This window comes from Microtus ochrogaster, chromosome 16 (assembly GCF_000317375.1).
Source record: "Microtus ochrogaster isolate Prairie Vole_2 chromosome 16, MicOch1.0, whole genome shotgun sequence".
Taxonomy (NCBI): Eukaryota; Metazoa; Chordata; class Mammalia; order Rodentia; family Cricetidae; genus Microtus; species Microtus ochrogaster.
In genome coordinates this window covers 20068482-20088780 of record NC_022018.1, presented here as the reverse complement: position 1 = coordinate 20088780, position 20299 = coordinate 20068482, and the positions used below count along the sequence as shown (strand labels likewise).

Here is a 20299-nt window from a genome sequence, read left to right as displayed (position 1 = left end):
TTGATAAGCTTCTATATGTGAATTATAGTGCTGTTGGCCATGGTGATAACATATGTATATAACATATATATAAACATATATATAAATATATATGATACAGATATATAAATACCATCATGATGACTCAGCTGGTAAAGTCACTTACTTCTAAGTCAGATCCTCTGGATCCACATGATGGGAAGAGAGAACCAACCCCTGCAAGCTGTCCTCTGACCACTAGTGTGATATGACAAGCATACCCCCAATAAATAAATAAATAGATAAATAAATAAATAAATAAAGTGTGGTTGTTTAATATATAAGCTGAGGTGTGCTCAAACTGAAAAATACATAATAATCTTATATATTGATCAGTTGACAAAAATATTGTCCCCAGAATTTGTCAGGACCTAACTCTGTGTTTCCCCCAATGTGCCATGGCTCACTATTGCTACTTCAATGTTTGCAGTGACTTTATATAACTGCCTGCAGATACAAAAACCAGCTGCATTTTGTTACCTTCCCAGTAGCTCCTACGGTAAATATTCAAACCAATCTGTGTATACCTGTTGTGAACATATTCACTACAATATATGTAAACATACATGTATATGTATAGAGTTTGAAAATACAGAAATCTACTAAATTTTTCTTTTATCTTAAAATATACCTAACAGCCTTATTATTAATTTCTTCCTTTTATAAACTAGCCTAAAGGAAGGTATTTCTCTTTTCCAGGACGCTGGAGAAATGGTTCGTTCCTTTGTTGGTGGTTTGGAACTTGTGGTCAATCTATTGAAGTCAGATAATAAAGAGGTCCTGGCAAGTGTCTGTGCTGCTATCACCAACATAGCAAAAGACCAGGAAAACTTGGCTGTCATTACAGACCATGGAGTTGTCCCTCTGTTGTCCAAACTTGCCAACACAGTAAGTAACATCTTGTTTTCACAGGGTGCTCTCAAATCACAGTGCAAAACAAGGAAAGTGAAGTCCAGAGACCTGAATCCAGGTTTAGTGTCCATTGCTTATGAAGTGTAGGATTGTATTCAACTCATTGAGCTTCCCCAAACTTATAGACACAAAGGCATACATTACAAACAAAATATTAATATGCAAAGTCTGATAAATAAAAGCCTTTTTTATTATTTGTTGTTGGCAAGCAAAGTTGTGGCAAATATAAGTGCTGCTATGTAAATGCTAGCTGCCATCTTCCCTGCTGCTGTTGTCATTCTTGGCATGTAGTTGTTCCTCTCCAGTTTAGAGGCCTGGACTGTGACAGTCTGGAGCAAGAAGGCTTTAACAGTACTATACTATTTATTCAAAACTGACTCCACCATGCCCAGTGGTATCTGTTTGAGCAGAGCTAGAGTGCCAGATGGCAGCAGCAGGACAAAACAGAAATGCAGTCACTGGCAGAACAGTCAGTGTATGACACCCAGCACTTCTAAGAGGACCTGTCAGATGCAGAGGACGTCAAGTCCTCTGTGTCAAGAGAACAGGACAATGGAAAAACCACAATATACTCAGTTATGCTGTTCCTCTATGAAGTAATTCTAAGTAAAAGCCTAGTTTACATAAAGAAAATGCATAAAGGACAGTAGAAAATCAAGTGGATGCCACTGTATGGGCTGCCCTGTCCTCTCCCGTTCAGAAATTAAGGTGATATTTTGGGGGTGTCTCTACTGGTAAAAACACTTGCCACTCATGTATGAGAATTAGAGCTCAGATCTCCAGCACCCACAGACATGTCAAGTGAATGTACTGGCCAGTCTGTAATCCCAGAGCAAAGGAAGCAGAGATGAGGAATGCACATGCAAACTGGCTAACAAAAATAAGTAAGACCTGGCTTCAAGTGAAGAGCCCCCACCTCAATTTGTAGAGTCAAAAGTTATCAAAGACAACACCCAAAGTCCACCTCTGGCCCCCAGGTACACAGCCCGCACACACATGTATACCTATACAGATGCAAACATGCATAAATGCCATGCACATGCAAAAAAAGTGCAATGGGAAATAAATGTAGGTTGAAGGAGTAGAGTTAATCCACTCATCCCAATCAAATTAATTTGTTCTTGATCTTCTATTCAATATTCTAGAAATAATTTTATTCCTAAGTAACAATAATTCATAAGTTCTTTTACATTTTATTGTGTATGCACATGTCTGTGTTGTGTATGTGCCATGATGTACACATGGAGGTTATATGACATCTTTCACCATGAGGGGCCAGGATGGAACTCAGGTAGTCAGTCTCAGGGGCAAGCTATTTATCTACTGGTCTCTCACTGGTCCTGATTTGTAAGGTTTTCCTATGGGCAATCAAGCTTCCTGGAACAAATGATCAACACTAGACATCTGTCTCATCTTCAATAGTGTTGTTTACACGCAGCTCACAGAAAACTCAGGAAGGCTGGGCCCTTTAACCCCAAGATTCAGGAGACAGAGGCAGGTAGATCTCTGAGTTGGAGACAAGATAGGGTTACCTACAGAGTTCAAGGTCATTAAGAACTACATTATGATACCCTTTACCCCCCCAAAAAAAAATTAAAGAAAGAAAACCCAAATGCTAGTTCCTTCAAGGTACTTCCTAAATAGCCACTGAGTGTTTCTGCTGACTCCCTGGCATCTTCGTGGGTGATAGGCATGGACTCAGCTTCCTGGAATCTCTGTGGTGCACACTCATTTCTTCCCCTTGTGCAGAACAACGACAAGCTGAGGCGCCACCTGGCAGAAGCTATCTCACGCTGCTGTATGTGGGGAAGAAACAGAGTGGCCTTTGGGGAGCACAAAGCGGTGGCTCCATTGGTGCGTTACCTAAAATCGAATGACACCAACGTACATCGAGCTACAGCTCAGGCCTTGTACCAGCTCTCAGAAGATGCTGATAACTGCATCACCATGCACGAAAATGGCGCTGTGAAGGTACGCGGTTGGAAGTTGGTGCTCTAGTGCAAGCTTGCAAATGTAGGAACATTGTTCTACTGAAAGGGGGCTGGGAAGATGATTCAGTGGGTAAAGTGCTTGCTTCAAACTGCTCAAGCAGGGACACCTGGGTTTGGACTCCAGGAACCCATGTCAAGGCCAGGTGTGGTACTCTGAGGAATTGGAGGGTAGAGACAACAGATCCTGGGCACTCAAAGAAGAGTCATTCTAGCTGAAATGTTGACTTTAGGCCTTCACGAAATATCAACTTCTGACCACATACACACAAAGAGTAGAGCATGCCCATGCATATGGCATCCCATAATACAGCCTTTTACTAAAAGGGATGTTTGAATACAAAACTGTTCATCAGGTCACAGCTGCATCTGAGCCCTGCTTCTCATGATTTGAATTATAAATATGTGTGGAGATTGAATTTCCTTAATCAGAGACTGTGTTGGGGTCTTAGTAAAAGAACCATCCCTGAATTTGAATTAGATTAGACAATGTATAACCCATGAACATTGATTAGCATTCATGATTCTCTATGAAACAGTTTCCCTAACACCTAAATGAATAATAAACGACAGATACATCCACTGCCATCTGTGAACGGCAAGAGAAGAGGCTGGAATGATTCTAGACTAAGGTTCAACTGCTTTGACATCCTAGCAAAGGATTAATCCAAAGATAAACAAATTATTTAGTTTTGTTTCTGCATCTGATTTTATATACTTTTAGCTAACATATACTTACGAGAGACTTTCACACAGACTTGAAGTATACGTATGTATTTGAACATTTTGATGTTGATCCATGCGAGAGTGCTCAGGTGTGTGGCACACATCTAAACCCAGCATTCAAGAGGAGGCTAAGGCAGGAGGACCACGATTTTGGGAATACTCTGGGGTAAATGGTGAGACAGAGTCTCAAAAACCAGAACAACCACCCCCAAAGAAACACAAATAAATAAGTAAATAAAACACATTAAATCTTTTAGACTGCTCTGACCTATATAAAAAAATAAAAATATTCTGTTTGCAACTTGTCCCCTTGCATAACATAATTTTGTTTGACACATTAATTCTGAGCCTCTGTCAACCAGATGCATTTGCATTTGAAATACTTTGACAAGAATGAGAAACCTCTAGTTAGTCATCTCTATCAAATCTAGATGCATCGGTTCAAAACATCTTATGAAGAATAATTCTTCTAAAACACCAGCTGCAATTTTCAGTCGATTATTTTAATTTATCCTTAAAACTTTCTATGGTTAAAAAATGAGATGTTAATATTTTTGACATTAAACCCAAATTATATTTAAATGTGCCAATATTTCCATTATAAATATGTTTTGTGGCACGTAAATTAGATATCTGTGCTTTTTCAAGCAAAAATTAAAAGATCTGGCATAAAAAGGAACTTTGTGACTATCACATTTTTACAGTAGATCATAAAAAGAAATCAGCATGCTAAGTCAGGTGGCTTCAGGCTGACATAAGTACTGTCCTTTTATATGACTGCATTCACACTTTGAAAAAAGAGATGCCTGGTTTTCAGTCAGGTGTCCTGCAGCTGAACAAAGCTTGTGCTGCCCGTGATGCAGATGTATACAGGCTTTAAAAGTTAAAGCTATAAGAGTGAGTAGCCTTGGAAGGTGTCTGGGCCTATTGACACAATGGCATGTACAGATACAACTCTCAAAGATTTCTTTCTGACGCAAGACAATAGATCAAGACAGTCATCTGATGGTTTGAGAATGTGTCCTGACCCTGTGTTCAGTCACCTGTACACTGCAGGTGTGTTATCAACAGAAGACAGAAAATGATGATGACAAGACATAAAAGGGACAGCAAAGACATATGCTGAGCTCAGTGGGCTTGGAGCCTTTCCTAAGAGATTCACAGGGATTTTTAGAAGTCTCATATTTGCATTTTCACCAAAGGGTAAATGAAGAGAGCAGAGTTAGGGGGAGAACAATAAGTTCACCTTAAGTAGTAGCAAAGTGTCTGAGGAGATGGTTCAGCTGGTAAAGTACCTACCATGAAAGTATTAGGGCCTGAATCCAATCTATCGCACCTATGTAAAAGCTGGATATGGAGAGCAAGTCTATAACCCCAGCGCCGGGGAGGTAGGAATGGGCAGATCCCTGGAAGAGCTTATTGGTCAAATTGATGAGCTCTAGGGGCTGGAGAGATGGCTCAGAGGTTAAGAGCAATGACTGCTCTTCCAGAGGTCCTGAGTTCAATTCCCAGCAACCGCATGGTGGCTCACAGCCATCTGTAATGAGATCTGGTGCCCTCTTCTGAAATGTGGGCATACATGGAGGCAGAATGTTACATAATAAATAAATAAATCTTTTAAAAAAAATTGATGAGCTCTAGGGTCAAGAGGAAACCCTGCCTCAAAATCTAAGGAGGAGGGTCAACAAGAAAACACCTGACATTAGCCCTTGGCTTCCATGTGTGTACACATGTATGTGACCCCAGATGTCCATGTGTACACACCCATAAAAACTTACACATACACCACACACACAAATAAATACAAACATAAGATGACAGAAGCCTGGCTTTATATGGAAGGTATCAAAACAGATGTAGACTGCCCAGCTAAGTTGGCCTTTCTTCATTCCCACCCTTCCCAGAGCACCAGACCTCACAGAACCTCAGGAGGATATGCCCCCCACTTGCCTTTGTAGCCCATAGGTATGGCTTCATGGGAGCTTCTAGATTAAACAGTTTAGGAGCTACTTTGACATAGCAGTAACGGAAAGCCTCCTGTTGAATTCAGATCCCATGGTAATAAAGAGGATTCCAATAGACGAATAAGATAAGAAAACGTTGGTGTGTAGCAAGGTATATCAGGTCGGTGAGTAACTATGCCACGCTGCCATGTTAAACACGTAGCAGCTGGGGTTATTGTTGTTGATTTACTTTATGTCCACTTAAGTTTCATTCATTCTTGTGTTCAATTCTTGGCTGTTTTCCTGGTTTGGTTTGGTTTGGTTTGCTCGGTGAGTGGCTGAAACTGTCTTTACCAGATGGTGTAAGTAGGAGGCGAGGAGAGTGTCACACACTTCAGGGAGGCCCGAGGTCACGAATAAGGGTATACTCGCCATTTTCACCACTCAGTTTAGAGAAGCATGGGGAGTGGTTTCATTCTCACCTTGGGGACATGTAAACTCAGAAGAGGACCTGTCAAAAAGAACTTGAAAAGTTAACCGGTTACCCAGGAGTTCTAGGACCAAAGGATGAATGGGTTTCAGAGGGTTTTAGGTTTCAAATCAGTCAAAAATGTCAACAAAGATTTCCTAATTCAGTTATGCTAAAAAATGATCCTGTGTCTGAGGCTTCCCTGGTTAGAACATCTTTTAAATTTACAAGTGACTCCCTGCCCTAAATATAATGGGATGAGAATCACTCCGCCAGACCTCTGTGATTCAGGGGCTTGTACCTATCATTCCAACCTTGCAGCTATGGCTGCAGACATCTGATGAACACTAGATTGAACATATTGAAAGTCAGATACTTCATAGCTACTTCCTAATGGGCGTGGTCTCATCTTGAGGTGAATAAGAAATTGCAGAGGAAATGGACGACACTAACCCCTCGCTAAGGCAGAAAAAAGGCATCAAATTGAAGGCAGTGAGCATCTATGGAAGCGTCTCTCCCATGGTGGCATGTCATTTGTTTTCATAAATGTTGTACCAGGCAAGCAAAAGCTGCTATGTGGCTATAACATAGGGAAATTAAAATGAAAAAAAATTGCAGAAAAAAATAATCAGAAATATGTCACATGTCGACAGAGAAAGTCAGGAGCAATTCAACTTGGACAGAGCAAAAAGGGTTACCTTGGCTACCTCCTAGACTCTAGTCATGTGATGGCCAGGGAGCGAGAAGAAAGGATCCAGAAGCTGCCCCATGGAGAAAGAAAAGCGACCCCTTTTATATGAGCCAAGTGCCAGGACTTTAGAGATAGTTCTTATAAGGATCCTCAGAGCCTATGTGATTAATAGACTCTGTGTGTCTTCTATCCATCAAAACTCTTAGTTAAACATTATCATTTCAAACCATTTTCCCAAATCTCAGATATTCCAAAACATAAGAATTGTCCACTAGTGTAGGAATGGCATCCTAGTAAATACACACCACATGGAGACATTTCTCTGATTAATGTGTTTTCTTTGTATTTTAAAATGTGCTCAATTTGTATTTTCTCTTTGATTATTATGAGTGTTCAGTAAGATTATATTCAAATTTAATACTGTTTGCATTAGATGTTTTTCTTATTTCACTTCTTTAAGTTCTTTAACTTTAAGAGATTTTTATAGCATGATTGAAGGATAATTGCCAGAAGCATTCATATGTTTAAAGTGTGCACTCCTATAAGTTTACACACACACACACACACACACACACACACACACACAGGTTCTCCCTGCCACTGGGACCATGTCCTTAGTATGTCTTCTGTTTGACTTTTACTTTGCTTAATTATTTTCACGTTCATCCAGGTACTTACAAGTATTAAGAGTTCTCTCTTTCTCCCTCTCTTCCCTTCCCCTGCCGTGTGTGTGTAAAGAAGGGGAGGCAGAGAGAAAGAGGTCTATGCATGTGCACATGTATGTAAGGGTCTACTAGTCCATGGATATACATACAGAGGTCAGAGTTTGATGGTGTTTAGTGTCATTTTCCAACCCCATTGTTGGTTTGTTTATAGATGAAGTCTTTATGTAGCTCTGACTTGGCCTCTGTGTAGACTAGACTGACCTTAAACAGGATATACATTCTGCTTCTGCCTCAGGATATCCAGCTTTAATCTGTGGTGCTCAGCTACAGTGCACGCTATTATTCCAACTTTCTTGTATCTGTTGAGACTTGCTTTGTATACAAATGTATGGTCAGTTTTGAAGAAAGTTCTAGGAGGGCAGAGAAATGTTGTTTTTAACTTTTACAAGCACCTCTAACCAAGAGCCTATTCTGTCAGCTACCACAAATACATGAATTATATATATATTTAAAACAGGAAAATTCTTAATCAAATCAAAGAAATAAATTTAAAAATCTAAGTTTCAACTGGAAAAGCGAGTATTAAACCCACCCTCACTGTCTCGGCATAACATGAGCAACAGCATCAATTTTTAAAGCCATGTAACTTGTTAGGATTGAGAACACACATGATATTCTTATTATAATTAGAACATTGTCTGCAAATATGTGTAGGTTGTGTTCTGTGGCTCAGTATGTCAGTTTTTCTCACAATGTGGTCAACAGTCTTACTTGCCTGGAAGCAATATGTAGCTTGCTAAAAAAGAAAAAAAATGCATATAGGTTGCTTACTAACCCACAGGAATTTCAGTGTCAAGAAAACTAGACCAGCTTCTCCATAAGTCACCCCACCATGTTGAGCACAGGGAAATAGAAACTGTCCTTCAAAGGAAACAGAGGAGCCCAGAGAGTATATATCTTCTGAAGAAAAAGCTGAATTCATACAGTAAGGAATGATTATGCATTTAGAATGTCCCAGTGTGTGATATCATGAATGTACACATGGACTTAGGGTAGGCAGGAAGCTGAAGAACTTGGCTTCTCAGTATCTGTGTGTACAGTCATTTTAGGCTATTGTTTTATTTGTTCCTTATAAAATGTAAATAAGTAGAGCATGCTACTTAAAAATGTTCTCTTCAAGCTGAAAATAGGAACAGATAGGCTCTGGAACAGGGCGCTACATTTCCTGTCAGTCTGACTCATATTACATTTTGAAAGGCTTTAAAGGGAGATGGGTGTCATGCTATCTGATGGTCTTCTACAACATCTGCCCCGTTATCCCGGGAACAGGAAAACACAATGGGTATTTAGTGGACAAGGCCACGGTGGCTTGGAGGCAGCTGGCATAGGTTCTCCTTGCATTAGACCCCTGCTATTGCTCAGACGGCCAAGGACTGCAGAGAAATGTTGCCACGTCAGTGCTGTTCATTATGGGTTCACGACAGCATGCAACAGTCTCACCTACGTGCTTGTTAGATGCGTAGACTCTCGGCCCCACTTGCCTGACAGACTGAAATCAACATTTCCATAGGGTTCCCAGAGGAACCACATGCAGCCAAAGTTGGAGCAACACTAGACTCAAGAGAGCCTGTCCCTTACACAACTCTAGACAAGGTTATGTATCTACACTAAGTGTTCCTTGCATGGCTGGAGATCAGAAATCCAGACTCACACATAGTAATTTTTTTCCACAAAATTGACTTGATATATATGAAAGTTGACTTATACGTGTACCACTAAATTAATTTCCATATGTTTACCAGACTTTTTATATTAAATAATTTTTTAAAAAATTCTAGTTTAAAAGAAGAAAGTGTGATCATTGATTTCTCTAAGTGTTCCTTAACTATTTCATATGTTTATCCAAAACTACCTATTAGATGAGTCCCATAAGACTTTGATTCAGTAAAGTAAACTTTCTTTTTCTGGTGTTATTGACATATTTCTTCATATCTCACAGAAACATTACTTTCTTGTAATGGCCTAGAATTTGATGAGCTTGTCCACAATTAGATTATTAATCTTCTTAAATAATTACTCTTCCTTTAAAACTCTATTTCAGTGCCAAGTTCTCCAGCTACCTCTTAGTAAGAACAAATTCAGACGCAACCACTTTCTGCCAGGCAGCTGCTCTTTCCTCTGTTTTTCTGGGTACCCCACTACAGCACCCACTACAATCACATATTGTGCAGACAATGCACATATGGGTTACTAGCATGGCTTATCCATTATTCATTACCAGTGGTTCAGGTGGTCTTTTTCTAACCTTTGGAATTTTCATGCACAGAACTATATGTAGATAGGTGGTTGGTTTCCATTTTATTCCAACACGTTGTTATTATAATGAATGGTTTCAACCTATTTTTTTTAAACTGTTGCACTGGATTCTTTTCTATTTTTTCTATATTATTCTACTTTGATATCAAAAAACAGGGAGAAGAAGTATGGATTTTGGGTTGGCTGCTAATAAATGACAAGTTCTTTCAAGATTCATGTTTATAACCACCACCCGCACACTATCATCCCCATGTTTGTGTCTCTAGCTTGTCCTCCCGAGAAGTGTTAATATGTCAGATGGCTTTCATCATGTCTTCCACTGAGTTTCTTTCAGGCATGCTTAACTAAAGGGCTACGTGCTTGATAACTAGATGATTACTTATTCCAAATGCAGTCTGACTTTTCATTCTGTAACAACCTCACCCCATCCCTCAGATTACATGCTAGTAATCTTTAGGGTTTTGCCTATGCTTGCCATATCTCTTGCTGTTAGGATAAGCACTGGTTTCTAATTTGTTCCAAAAAATTTATTTAAATTTATCTTAGATACCATTCTCTAGCTTATTCTAAAGAATATATAACATGTTACCTTGAACACAACCACACTCACTGTTTATAACTTCTTCTAATAAGGATTCAACATTCTAAGGAACTTGCTAGTGAGTAACTTTTATACACTTTTGCACAAATCACAAGAGGGGAAGTAAGTGTGCTGCCAGGAACACTCTTGGCATGCCTGTAGTGGATGCGATGACCAACTAGTGCTGGGCATACACCCAGAAGCAGAGCAGCGGTCAAGAAGCATAGGTATAATTAGCTTTAGTAATTAAGTGATTTTTTTAACTCCGTTATTTCATGCCAAATGAGAGCTCAAATTAGAACTTAGATAAATAGTATTGCTTTTTCAGAATTTGAGTTAACTGACTTGATTTTTCTCTCTCATTATTATTTAAATTTAAAGACTTAACAATAGATAATTGCTTTGGAGACAACTATTTCATGCTTTATCTATTCAAACATGATCCATGGCTTTATAGGCTCTTCCCTTGCCTTCCTCCCCTCCTTCCTTCCTTCTTTCCACCCATCTGTCTTTCTAGATGTTGGTAATTGAACCCAGGACCTTGAACATGTTAGTCAAGCAGTCTTCCACTGCTTCCTCTGGTCCCTACAGAAATTTTTCTTACAGACAGTTTTATGTGCTCTTCAGTTTCCTGTTTATTCTACCCTTCAGAGGACAGAATACAGCCAAGTGCCTTAAGAGCAGGTCCACTTCAGGATGGGGTCTGGCTATAGCTTTACTGAAACCAGAAGAAAACACACTACTTGCTATTTGATGTCAAGAATAACCACTTAGCTACTTGAGAGTTCTAATCAGTAACGTGTTGGCTGCATAGGCAAGAAGATCTTAGTTAAATCCATGACATCCATGAAAAAAATATCCTGGGCATGGTGATGTGTGCTTGCAATCCCAACACTAGGGGGGTGGCAACAAGGAAAAACCTAGTTCAGCTGACTAACCAGCTGAGGCACCTGTGTGAGCCCCAAGTTCTACTGAGAGACCCTTACTCAAAAAACAAGGTATCTGACTCTGCTAAGGAATGACACTCACAGTTGACATCTAACCTGAACATGCATCTTGATGATAAGAACTATCTGGCAAAAAGGATAAAACTGGACTTTTTTTTTGTCATTGTTCTCCATAGAAATACTAATCAAAAAGACAGATTTTGCTCTGGCTTCCTAATTACTGTTTGTCTGAAAAATAACAAAAAAAATAGTTTAAAGTTTTAGTTCTTGGTTTTAGCTTATGTGATGAGCAGAATAGTCCTCTTACAATTTATTGTCCTTTCTTCCTTCATTTACTTTACTATTTTTTAAAGAATCTTGCCCTGTTTGCCAAAGTTAACCTCAAACTTGCCTCAGCTTCCAAAGCAACTAGTATTAGAAGGACCTATCAATGTACCTGGTGTGTGTGTGTGTGTGTGTGTGTGTGTGTGTGTGTGTGTGTGTCACAGGGGAAAGTTTAACTTAAACAAATTGTCTCTGGTGGTTACAAACAGATCCTTCCCTGAAGAACGGAGTACAGATGAGCTTTTGTGTTGTAGAAGGTGCCCCATCATTGTGCCCCACCACAGAACCTCATGACCAGAGCCTATCACTGGGCTCTATCAAGAGTATTTCAGATTAAATGAGTGAATAAAGAAGTAGACAGGAGCCCGGTTATATGGGGGACTTCAAGGCCACCTAAACATCAACATCACAGCAGGGATGCAGTCCTATTGTGTTTTCAGAGAATAGATCCCAGGGATGAGAGGAATGAAGCAGGTCCACCCAAGAGATTGATGCCCTCTCACTGTATGAGAATAAGGTGACATAAATAGGCTTGAGGGTTGTGTGATTTTCCTGAGGAGATGTGGAAAAAGGCGCCCCCCAACAGTGCACCGATGAGACCAAGAAAAGATTCTACCAAGTCTAAGTTGGTGAACCAGTTTGGTGTTTGCAGTGCATCATCTGAGAGCCCCACCCATCTAGGGCTCTGGACTCCTTGCAATTGTTTTCCTAACCTTGGGGCAGGGTCTGTGAACTCTGTAACTTCTTGGTCTTTCTTTACTAGTATGTGAGACCCTCTTCCCTTTAAGCATGAGTACTTCAGTGCTGAGGGAACAACAGCCAGAAACACCGAGGCTCCTCTCCCAGAACTGTCTTGTCTTAGACGTGATTTCTCTGGGGGCTTGTGTGGAGCAACTGGGGTGTCTGTGTTACACACTGTGGAGAAATACACAGACACATGTGCCTTCTATAACAATACCAACTAACGGTGTAGACAAGAGAAAAGGTAAACACTTTTACAGAAGGTAGAGTCACAACTTGGAGAAAACTTTGGGGGTCCTAATATCACTAAGAGACAAACTTGGGCAAACAGTCTTCATCTTCCTTTCAGCTAGTTCCTAGGATACAACAAGAAATGATTCTCCACTCAATAGTAAGGTCTTTCTTAAACAGTTTCCACTGCACAGAGGGAAATAACCACAGAGCTAATACTCACTAGCAAGTCTATATTTTAGGAAAGAACTTGAAGTCACAAATTATTTGTTTGATGAATAATTAGAAAATATTAGAATGTTAGGCTTAATCATGAGGAAATTTGATGCTTTCCTTTGACCACCAAATACTTAATGGTTGATATCAGTATGCTAAAATGCATGTTTCAGAATAATCTATCTTTGAAAGAGTCGCAATCAATCATCACAGAGGTCGGTCTAAGTGCTTCGTTCTTATCTCGTTCGATCTCCACTACCCTTGTGACACAGGCATAATCTCCACTTTAGAGATTGAGGACTGTAGCTGAGCGTGCAGATGTGTATCTACAACCACAGAACACAGGAGACTTAGCTGGGAGCGTGCTCCAAGCTCAGGGTCAGCCTTGTCTTGTATAATGATTTCCAAGCCAGCCAAAACTATTTAACATGACCCTGTCTCAGAAATAAAAATGAGGGCCTTTGAGATGGCTCATGTGATAAAGGCTCTTGCCGCCAAGACTAATGACAAAAGTTCAACCTCAGTTGCCATATTCAAGCTGTGACATGCATGCACACTCCACTGCCTCCACCAAAAATCAAAAACAAAAACAACAATAAAAGGAAACAAAACAAAATGAAAAGTGTAAAAACAGTAACAAACCAAAAAGAAAAAAATTAGAGATATAGTTGAGATCCAGATATACAGAGCAAGATCTATACTGCAAGCAATACAAATGACTCAGAGAAGCTTAGGAATCGAGAATTTTCATGGGCAGGAAGCTACAGAGCCCTAGGAAGACACTGGGAAAGGGACTTGAAAGGCTTCCAGCAGTTTTTCATACCTGTCCTCCCTCCCCATTTTATTATTTCTCTGCTGATTGGCTTTCTCTCATTGTCCACTGCTTCTCCTGAAGTTAGACAGTCACCTGAAGTGGCTGTTTCTATGGGTAATTCAAAATTCTCAAAAGAGAGACTCTAATTGGTCCACTTTAGGTAAGCTATTCACTCCTTGTCCAGTCAATTGTTGAAAAGAGAAGCATGATACTTTACAAAATACTTTTCAACACTGGACAGTGGGAGAAACACACAGAGCATCAAGGCCATTTCTCCCGAGTGGGAATCTGAATCCTTAGACCAAGTGTCAGAGACATTCTCCATCTTCTACTGTGCATGAGCTAGAGGGTTTTAGAGTTTCCATGAGACTGTTGCACAGATAGTATTTTACCTAATATTTTACTTCCAGAATGTTCTAACTTTTTGTTAAGATGACAGATTCTTGCTGACAGCTTTGGCTAGATTTATTATTTTATTTTTTACTAAAGAACTCTTTTATATGACAAGATTCATAAGCTAAATTGGTATAAATTATAAAATATGAAAGGTGATTATAATTTGTATTGAGAATACTCCAAGCCTAGATTTTAATAATAAACCTCTTTCTTTTCTTCCTCCTCTTTTTGCTCTTTGTGATTCTATGAGACATGCTATTTTATCCTCAACCTAAACTGTAAGGGAAGGTACCCCTTCACTCTTTAAATCTATGCTACTCAGTCTTTATTTTGTATATAAACCTGTTTTCAGAATACTCACTTGTTGCTGTGGGGTTTCAGACGGCACAGGTTAAATGCTCTTTCACATCCGTCACTGTTGGCTACAGACTCAACCGAAACCTGCAGGTTATCTGTCAATCACACCAAGCTAAGAAAGCTTTGTGCCCTCAGAAGTGACTAAAAGTGCTAAGGACATCATCAGTCAGAGCTCGGGGCTGGTAGAGCCCCAGAGGAAGGACAATTACCCAGCATGGCCCTGGGTTCCATTCCCAGCTCTCCAACAGTGAATGAATTCAGTCCACCAGGTTGCATTTAAAAAACTCCATAGTAGGAATGTATACCCCTCATCATTTATTTCTGTTCGTTTTAGAAGAAAATACTGAAAGCTTTACAAAAACAAACCACTTCCTTAGAGCTGTGTAAAGCACTTCTCAGGCAGTGAAGCCAGGGTCTGATGCTCAGTCTCTGTGCTGAGGCTGTGTTTTCAGGGCTGTTACTTACACATAATAAGGCTGCTCCAGAATCACTGCCAGCTAAGGAAAGAATTCGGGTCTGAGAATATTGGATTCCATGAAAATATGATTTTGTGTTGGAGAGCTGTTCTCCTTCTTAACATCATCATGTTACCACAGCTAGGAATGCTGGGCTGCAGCAGAGTTTTTAATCACAAGTCAAGGAAAATGATGGTGCAGGGAAACTGATCTCATCTGAACTGCAGTCCATGATGCCTCAGACTTAAGTAGGTTTGGGTATCCGGCTCAGGATTTTGTAAGACGATGCCAGTGTGTGTCAGACAGGATCCTCCTGAGCTACGTGTCCATCAACACTAGTTAGTGGTAGCTGTGACCCATGGACGGACAGGTTTTTGCTACTGTTTTAGAAAATAAGTGACACAATTCAAGAAAATAAAATCTCAGCCAGCTCTGAAGAAAGCATCAATCCCCACAAGGAGAGACTATTCGGGATGGTCAAAACCTATGCAGAAGGTGCAGGAGAACAAGCTTATAGCTGCCTTTCAGGGGAGGGCACCCTGCTGATTACATTGACCAATCAGAAAGCCAGCAAGTTGAGGAATCCCTCAGAAGTGACGAAGAAGAAAGTGAAGTTTCCTATCACCATTTTGCTTCTGTTCTTATCTAGCTTTCAGGAATGTTGGCCTTGTCCTTTCCTCCCAGCCTGGCCCTTTTGCTAAACCACAGAGCAATACTGACAGCTCCACATGACCTGCCTACAGAGTGCATCTGTCTTGGAGCTTGTGAGGAGTGTATTCTCTTGGTTAGAAACCTCGAAAATGCCCCCACAAGTGTTGTTTTTCACTTTAAAAAACATTGTAAGAACAAACACTTTCACTTTAGTAATTGGCTGCTTCTGGGCCTGGTGCAAGAAGGCAGGAGGCCAGCTCATTATTCTGGCCCTCCACTGACCCAAAACAGTTTTCTCCAATAAAAAGTGAGCCACAGATGCTGAACGTAAGATTTACTACCAAAAGTGATGGCGTTCCAGGCTTCATGAATAAGCAGCTTTTAGAACTGAGAAAATAGCTTCTGTTTTCCCTCAAACACAGCAATCCTTTTATATACCAAAAGTAAACAGGGCTTGAATTAGCACCTTGGAGTCTTCAGTGTGCCAGAATATGCATGCATTAGCAGTCCCATCCAAGACTCTTTCTTTCCACCTTTTTCAGGATCAGTCAGGTTTTATTATTGTTGCTGTGGTGTAAGATGTTTCTTTTTGAAAAGTCTTTGGGCACAAATATAAGAGTACAGGTGAAAACAAAGATTTCACTTAAGGAATCAACTTAATTCTGAGTTCCACAAATGTGAGTGGAAACAAGTATATGCTAGGCTTAAGAGTAATTGAACATGGGTCAGTGAGATGGCTCAGCAGGTAGAAGTGCTGGCTGCTAAGTCTGATGACCTGAGTTCAATCCCCATGGACCACACAATAGGAGAGAAATGACTGCTCAAGTTGTCCTCTGAGCATCACTGTGTGCATTCCATAGCGAATAATCACACACGCACACACGCGCGCACACACACACATGCACACACACACGCACACACACACACGCACACACACACACGCACACACACGCACACACAAAAAAAACAAATATAATAAATGTTTTAAAGAGTGACGAAGCACAAAGGCTTGCCCCGATGGACTTGTTTATTCCACTGAGTTACAGTGTGTACTACAATTCCGTTTACCTATAAATAATAGCAAGCAAAATATTTCCAAAGTTTTTGTTAGTGTAGACCAGCTTTAAATTTGGAATCTCTAAGGAGAAAAATAACTAGCAGAGGATCCTGACACCCCTTTCCCCACAGTGAAAACCAGTGTTCAGTGTGATGGCCTGGTCTGTTTGTCCCTTACACGGTTTATGAGAAATCAGCAAAGCCATTGAACTCTCATGGCTTTGAGTGGCAGCGTTTTTACTGGGCCACCTTTTCCTGATGATAGGAAACCTGACCAGATTTCTGTGAAAATAGATTTCCAAGAAATTGTTTCTTAAATGGCCCGGTGCCAGAATGCCCCTGGCATTTCTCGTTTTATTTTTGCAGTCACAGAAAAAAAGTGGAAAAGCTCATGAAAACTATTGTCTCAGCTGAAGGAGGTAGTGATAGTTGTCTAAGATGTGTGAAGTAGCTATATCATTCGAGAGCATCATGGGGGAAGGTCAAGGGTCAGGGGTCAGAGGGCACTAAAGGTGGGCATATGAGATTCCTTCCTGATGCTGTTTTGCTAAGAGAAGCAGAAAGGATGCTGTATTGACAAGAAATCATCCCTCTGCATGAACATACCTCTTGGTCCCTGAGCTACTCCCTCGGTTCCTTTAATATAACTCTCAGAAATCTGTTCAGTGGGCAGTTTGTGAGCTCAAACATTCTCTAAGAGCCTGAATTAAGTAATGTAGCAGTCCATTTTTCATTGCCATAGGAAAATGCCTGACGCTGAATGATTCAGGTTGAAAAAAAGTTGTTTTGGTTTTTTTTTTGTTTGTTTGTTTGTTGGTTTTTTTTGCCTCAGTTTTGGAAAGTAAAGTTTCAGATCAGGCTCACTGATTTTGCTTAGAAGAAGACATTGTGGTGCATGCAAGGGGATGGCATGTGGCCCTGGGGCTGGAGTGTGGGAAGTGCCAGTCATGAAGTTTTATAAAAATCCTCTTGCAAGAATTAAGTCCATGAGGGCTGGGTATTCCTTGTGAGAGTATCACAGTCAGTGACTTCCCACAGGCCCACTTCCTAACATCCCCAAGCTTCTAGAAAATGTACTTCTACAGAACAAATCATATTATGGACACAGCAAGTAACATCAGTCCATTGTCTAATGCAGAGTTAGTGCAAGGCCCCTCTTAACTTCTTCATTCATCTATGCTTTCCCACTGTGTAGTCCAGGCTGGCCTAGAACTTGTGATTGGCCAGCATTAGCTTTCTAAGTATGGTCTCAGGTATCCACTACCACCCCCACCTCAGCCATACTCTTTAGATTCGATGATTACTAAATCAAGTTTCCATATTTCAATATCTCTTCAAATTTTTACTCAATTACTCAACTAGAATGCAAATTATTAACCAATAGTTTATTATTATTCAATTAAAAACAATGATGATGCTTTAATTTAATAACATATTAAATACATAATATGTGTGTAGCTTATTGACCATTCACATTTAGATATCCTAAAGGAATCATTTCCTTTCACAAAAAGACCAATTATATTTGCTTGGATCTTAAATGCTCCCCTTCCCCAGGCCTGTGTATCAAGGAGCCCTTTCCCAATTTAAAACTATTGGTAACTGAACTTTTGGTAACTATTGGTAACTGGAATTTTAAGGACTAGAGACTAGAAACTTTCAGAAGTCCAGAAGTCTTTAGGTCTTCGAGACTGCTCCTAAAGGCGACAGGTAGACCCGAGTCCTTCCTATCTCCTGCATTCTCCTCTTGGCCCGGAAGTGAGAGATTTGATTCTCTATGCTACATCACTGCTGAAGCCACAGCATCAGAACCAAGCAACCATGGATTGCTTCTCTGAAACTGTAGGCCAAAATAAACCTTTCACCTAGTAAGTAGACTGTCTCAGTGATTTGTTTTAGTAACACGAAGCTGACTAATGCAGCAAACCAGAAAAACAAAGGCACTGAAGACACAGAGGGTAGACTTGGGGACAAACTCAGCTAGAAGCATTCGGATTATCAGATCTGACTTGTAAGATCTGATAATGGCGTGTTTGAATATTAGAAGGGTTTCGAAAGAGAACAATTGCAGATGGAATAACGACACATGGTACACTATAGATCATTCAGTACATACAAAGTATACAAATCTCCCCAAAGTATATCTCTCTTCAAATGTGGAAATCTAATGAATTCATGTGTGTTTGATGTCAGGCTGGCTTGAATTTGAATCTGGGTTGTAGGTGTTGTTGGCAAGTTCATGAGAAATGTCTGCAATATGCTTATGTATTTGAACATGTGATCACTGATTGGTGGTACTGTTTGGGAAGGTCTAGGAGGTACAACTTTGTAGACGAAGCATGTCACTGATAGCCTCACTGCATTTCCAGTTTGCCTCTGCTTCTTGATGTGATCTCTCGGCTTCCTGCTCCTATCTGCCATCATGCCTACTGTTGGTTGTCATGCTTTTCTGCCTGTTTAGTTAGAGTTACTCCTAGATATTTTATGCTTTTTGTGGCTATTGTAAGGATGATGTTTCTCTTGTTTCTTTCTCATCCATTTGTCATTTGTATAAAGGAGGGCTACTGATTTTTTTGAGTTTATCTTGTATTCTCTTACATTATTGATAATGAGTTGCAGAAATTCCTTGGTAGAATTTTTGGGATCGCTTATGTAAACTCTCATATCATCAGCAAATAGAGTTTGACTTCTTCTTTTCTGATTTGTATCCCCTTGATCTCCTTTTGTTGTATCATTGTTCTAGCTAGAACCTCAAGTAGTATGTTGAATAGATATGAAGAGAGTGGACAAACTTGCCCTGTTTCTGATTTACAAGGCTACAATTACCCTGATACCCCAACCATGTCCCAACCAGTGGGAAACGAACCAAGGTCCCTGGGCCCTGGAAGAGAGAGGAATGAAGAGACAAGAGACACAAGAAATGGACAGCAAGTCTGTGTTCTGATCAAGCTGCCAACTTTATTTTTTCTCAGGAGCATTATATTAGCAAAAGGACAGGGGGAGAATAGAATGCTGGAATGTCAGGTCTGGAGGTGTCAAGTATCTGATAGGAAGAGATAAGGAGATGCTGAGGGTCTGTAAATATTTACTAACAAGGGAAATGCTAATTACTTCTGGCAGGTCTGCAGGGGATCTTAACTTACATGGAGATAAGGGTTATCCTAGGCCTGGAACTTGCCCTACAGAGGCTTCTGAATAGCTTACTTAATTTGTGACTAAGATGGCTATAACCAAATACAGGTCTTTGCTTCCAGCACAACCACACAAGTACATTACTAAGAAAGATAATTACAGAACAATCTAACTCATGAACACTGATGTAAAAATATTCAATAAATTTTTGGCAAACCGAATCCAAGAATACATCAGAAAAATCATTCATCATGACCAAGTATGTTTCATCCCAGAGATGCAGGGATGGTTCAACATATGAAAATCTGTCAATGTAAACCACCATATAAACATGAAAAAAAAATACATGATCATCTCATTTGATGCTGAAAAAGCCTTGACACAAAATAATTTTATTGGTTACTTTTTCTATTGTTGTGACAAAATACTTGAGAAAGTAACTTAAAGGAGGAAATATTAATTCTAGCTTATGATTTCTGAGGGTTCAGCACATGGTGGCTTGATCCTATGAACTTGGGTACTGGGGAGGATGCTGTTTAACCTGATGGTGGACAAGAAACAGAGAGAGATAGGAAGCCCCATGAAGGCTCGCCCTTTGGGGCCTACTTCTTCATCTATGCCCCACTTCCTAAGGTTCCCATTGTTCTTCTTAAAAAATAATAAAAGGGGGG

At 40.1% G+C, this 20299-nt stretch overlaps 1 protein-coding gene across 1 annotated transcript in view; it reads left to right on the top strand.

The window, feature by feature from the left end:
• Armc4 (armadillo repeat containing 4) overlaps window positions 1-20299 on the top strand; it is a 162113-nt gene that overhangs the window by 119821 nt on the left and 21993 nt on the right. Inside the window, exons 19-20 of the mRNA XM_005354824.3 lie at window positions 718-906; window positions 2680-2901. Coding sequence (XP_005354881.1) covers window positions 718-906; window positions 2680-2901 — 411 coding nt within the window. The remainder of the gene's footprint in view (window positions 1-717; window positions 907-2679; window positions 2902-20299) is intronic.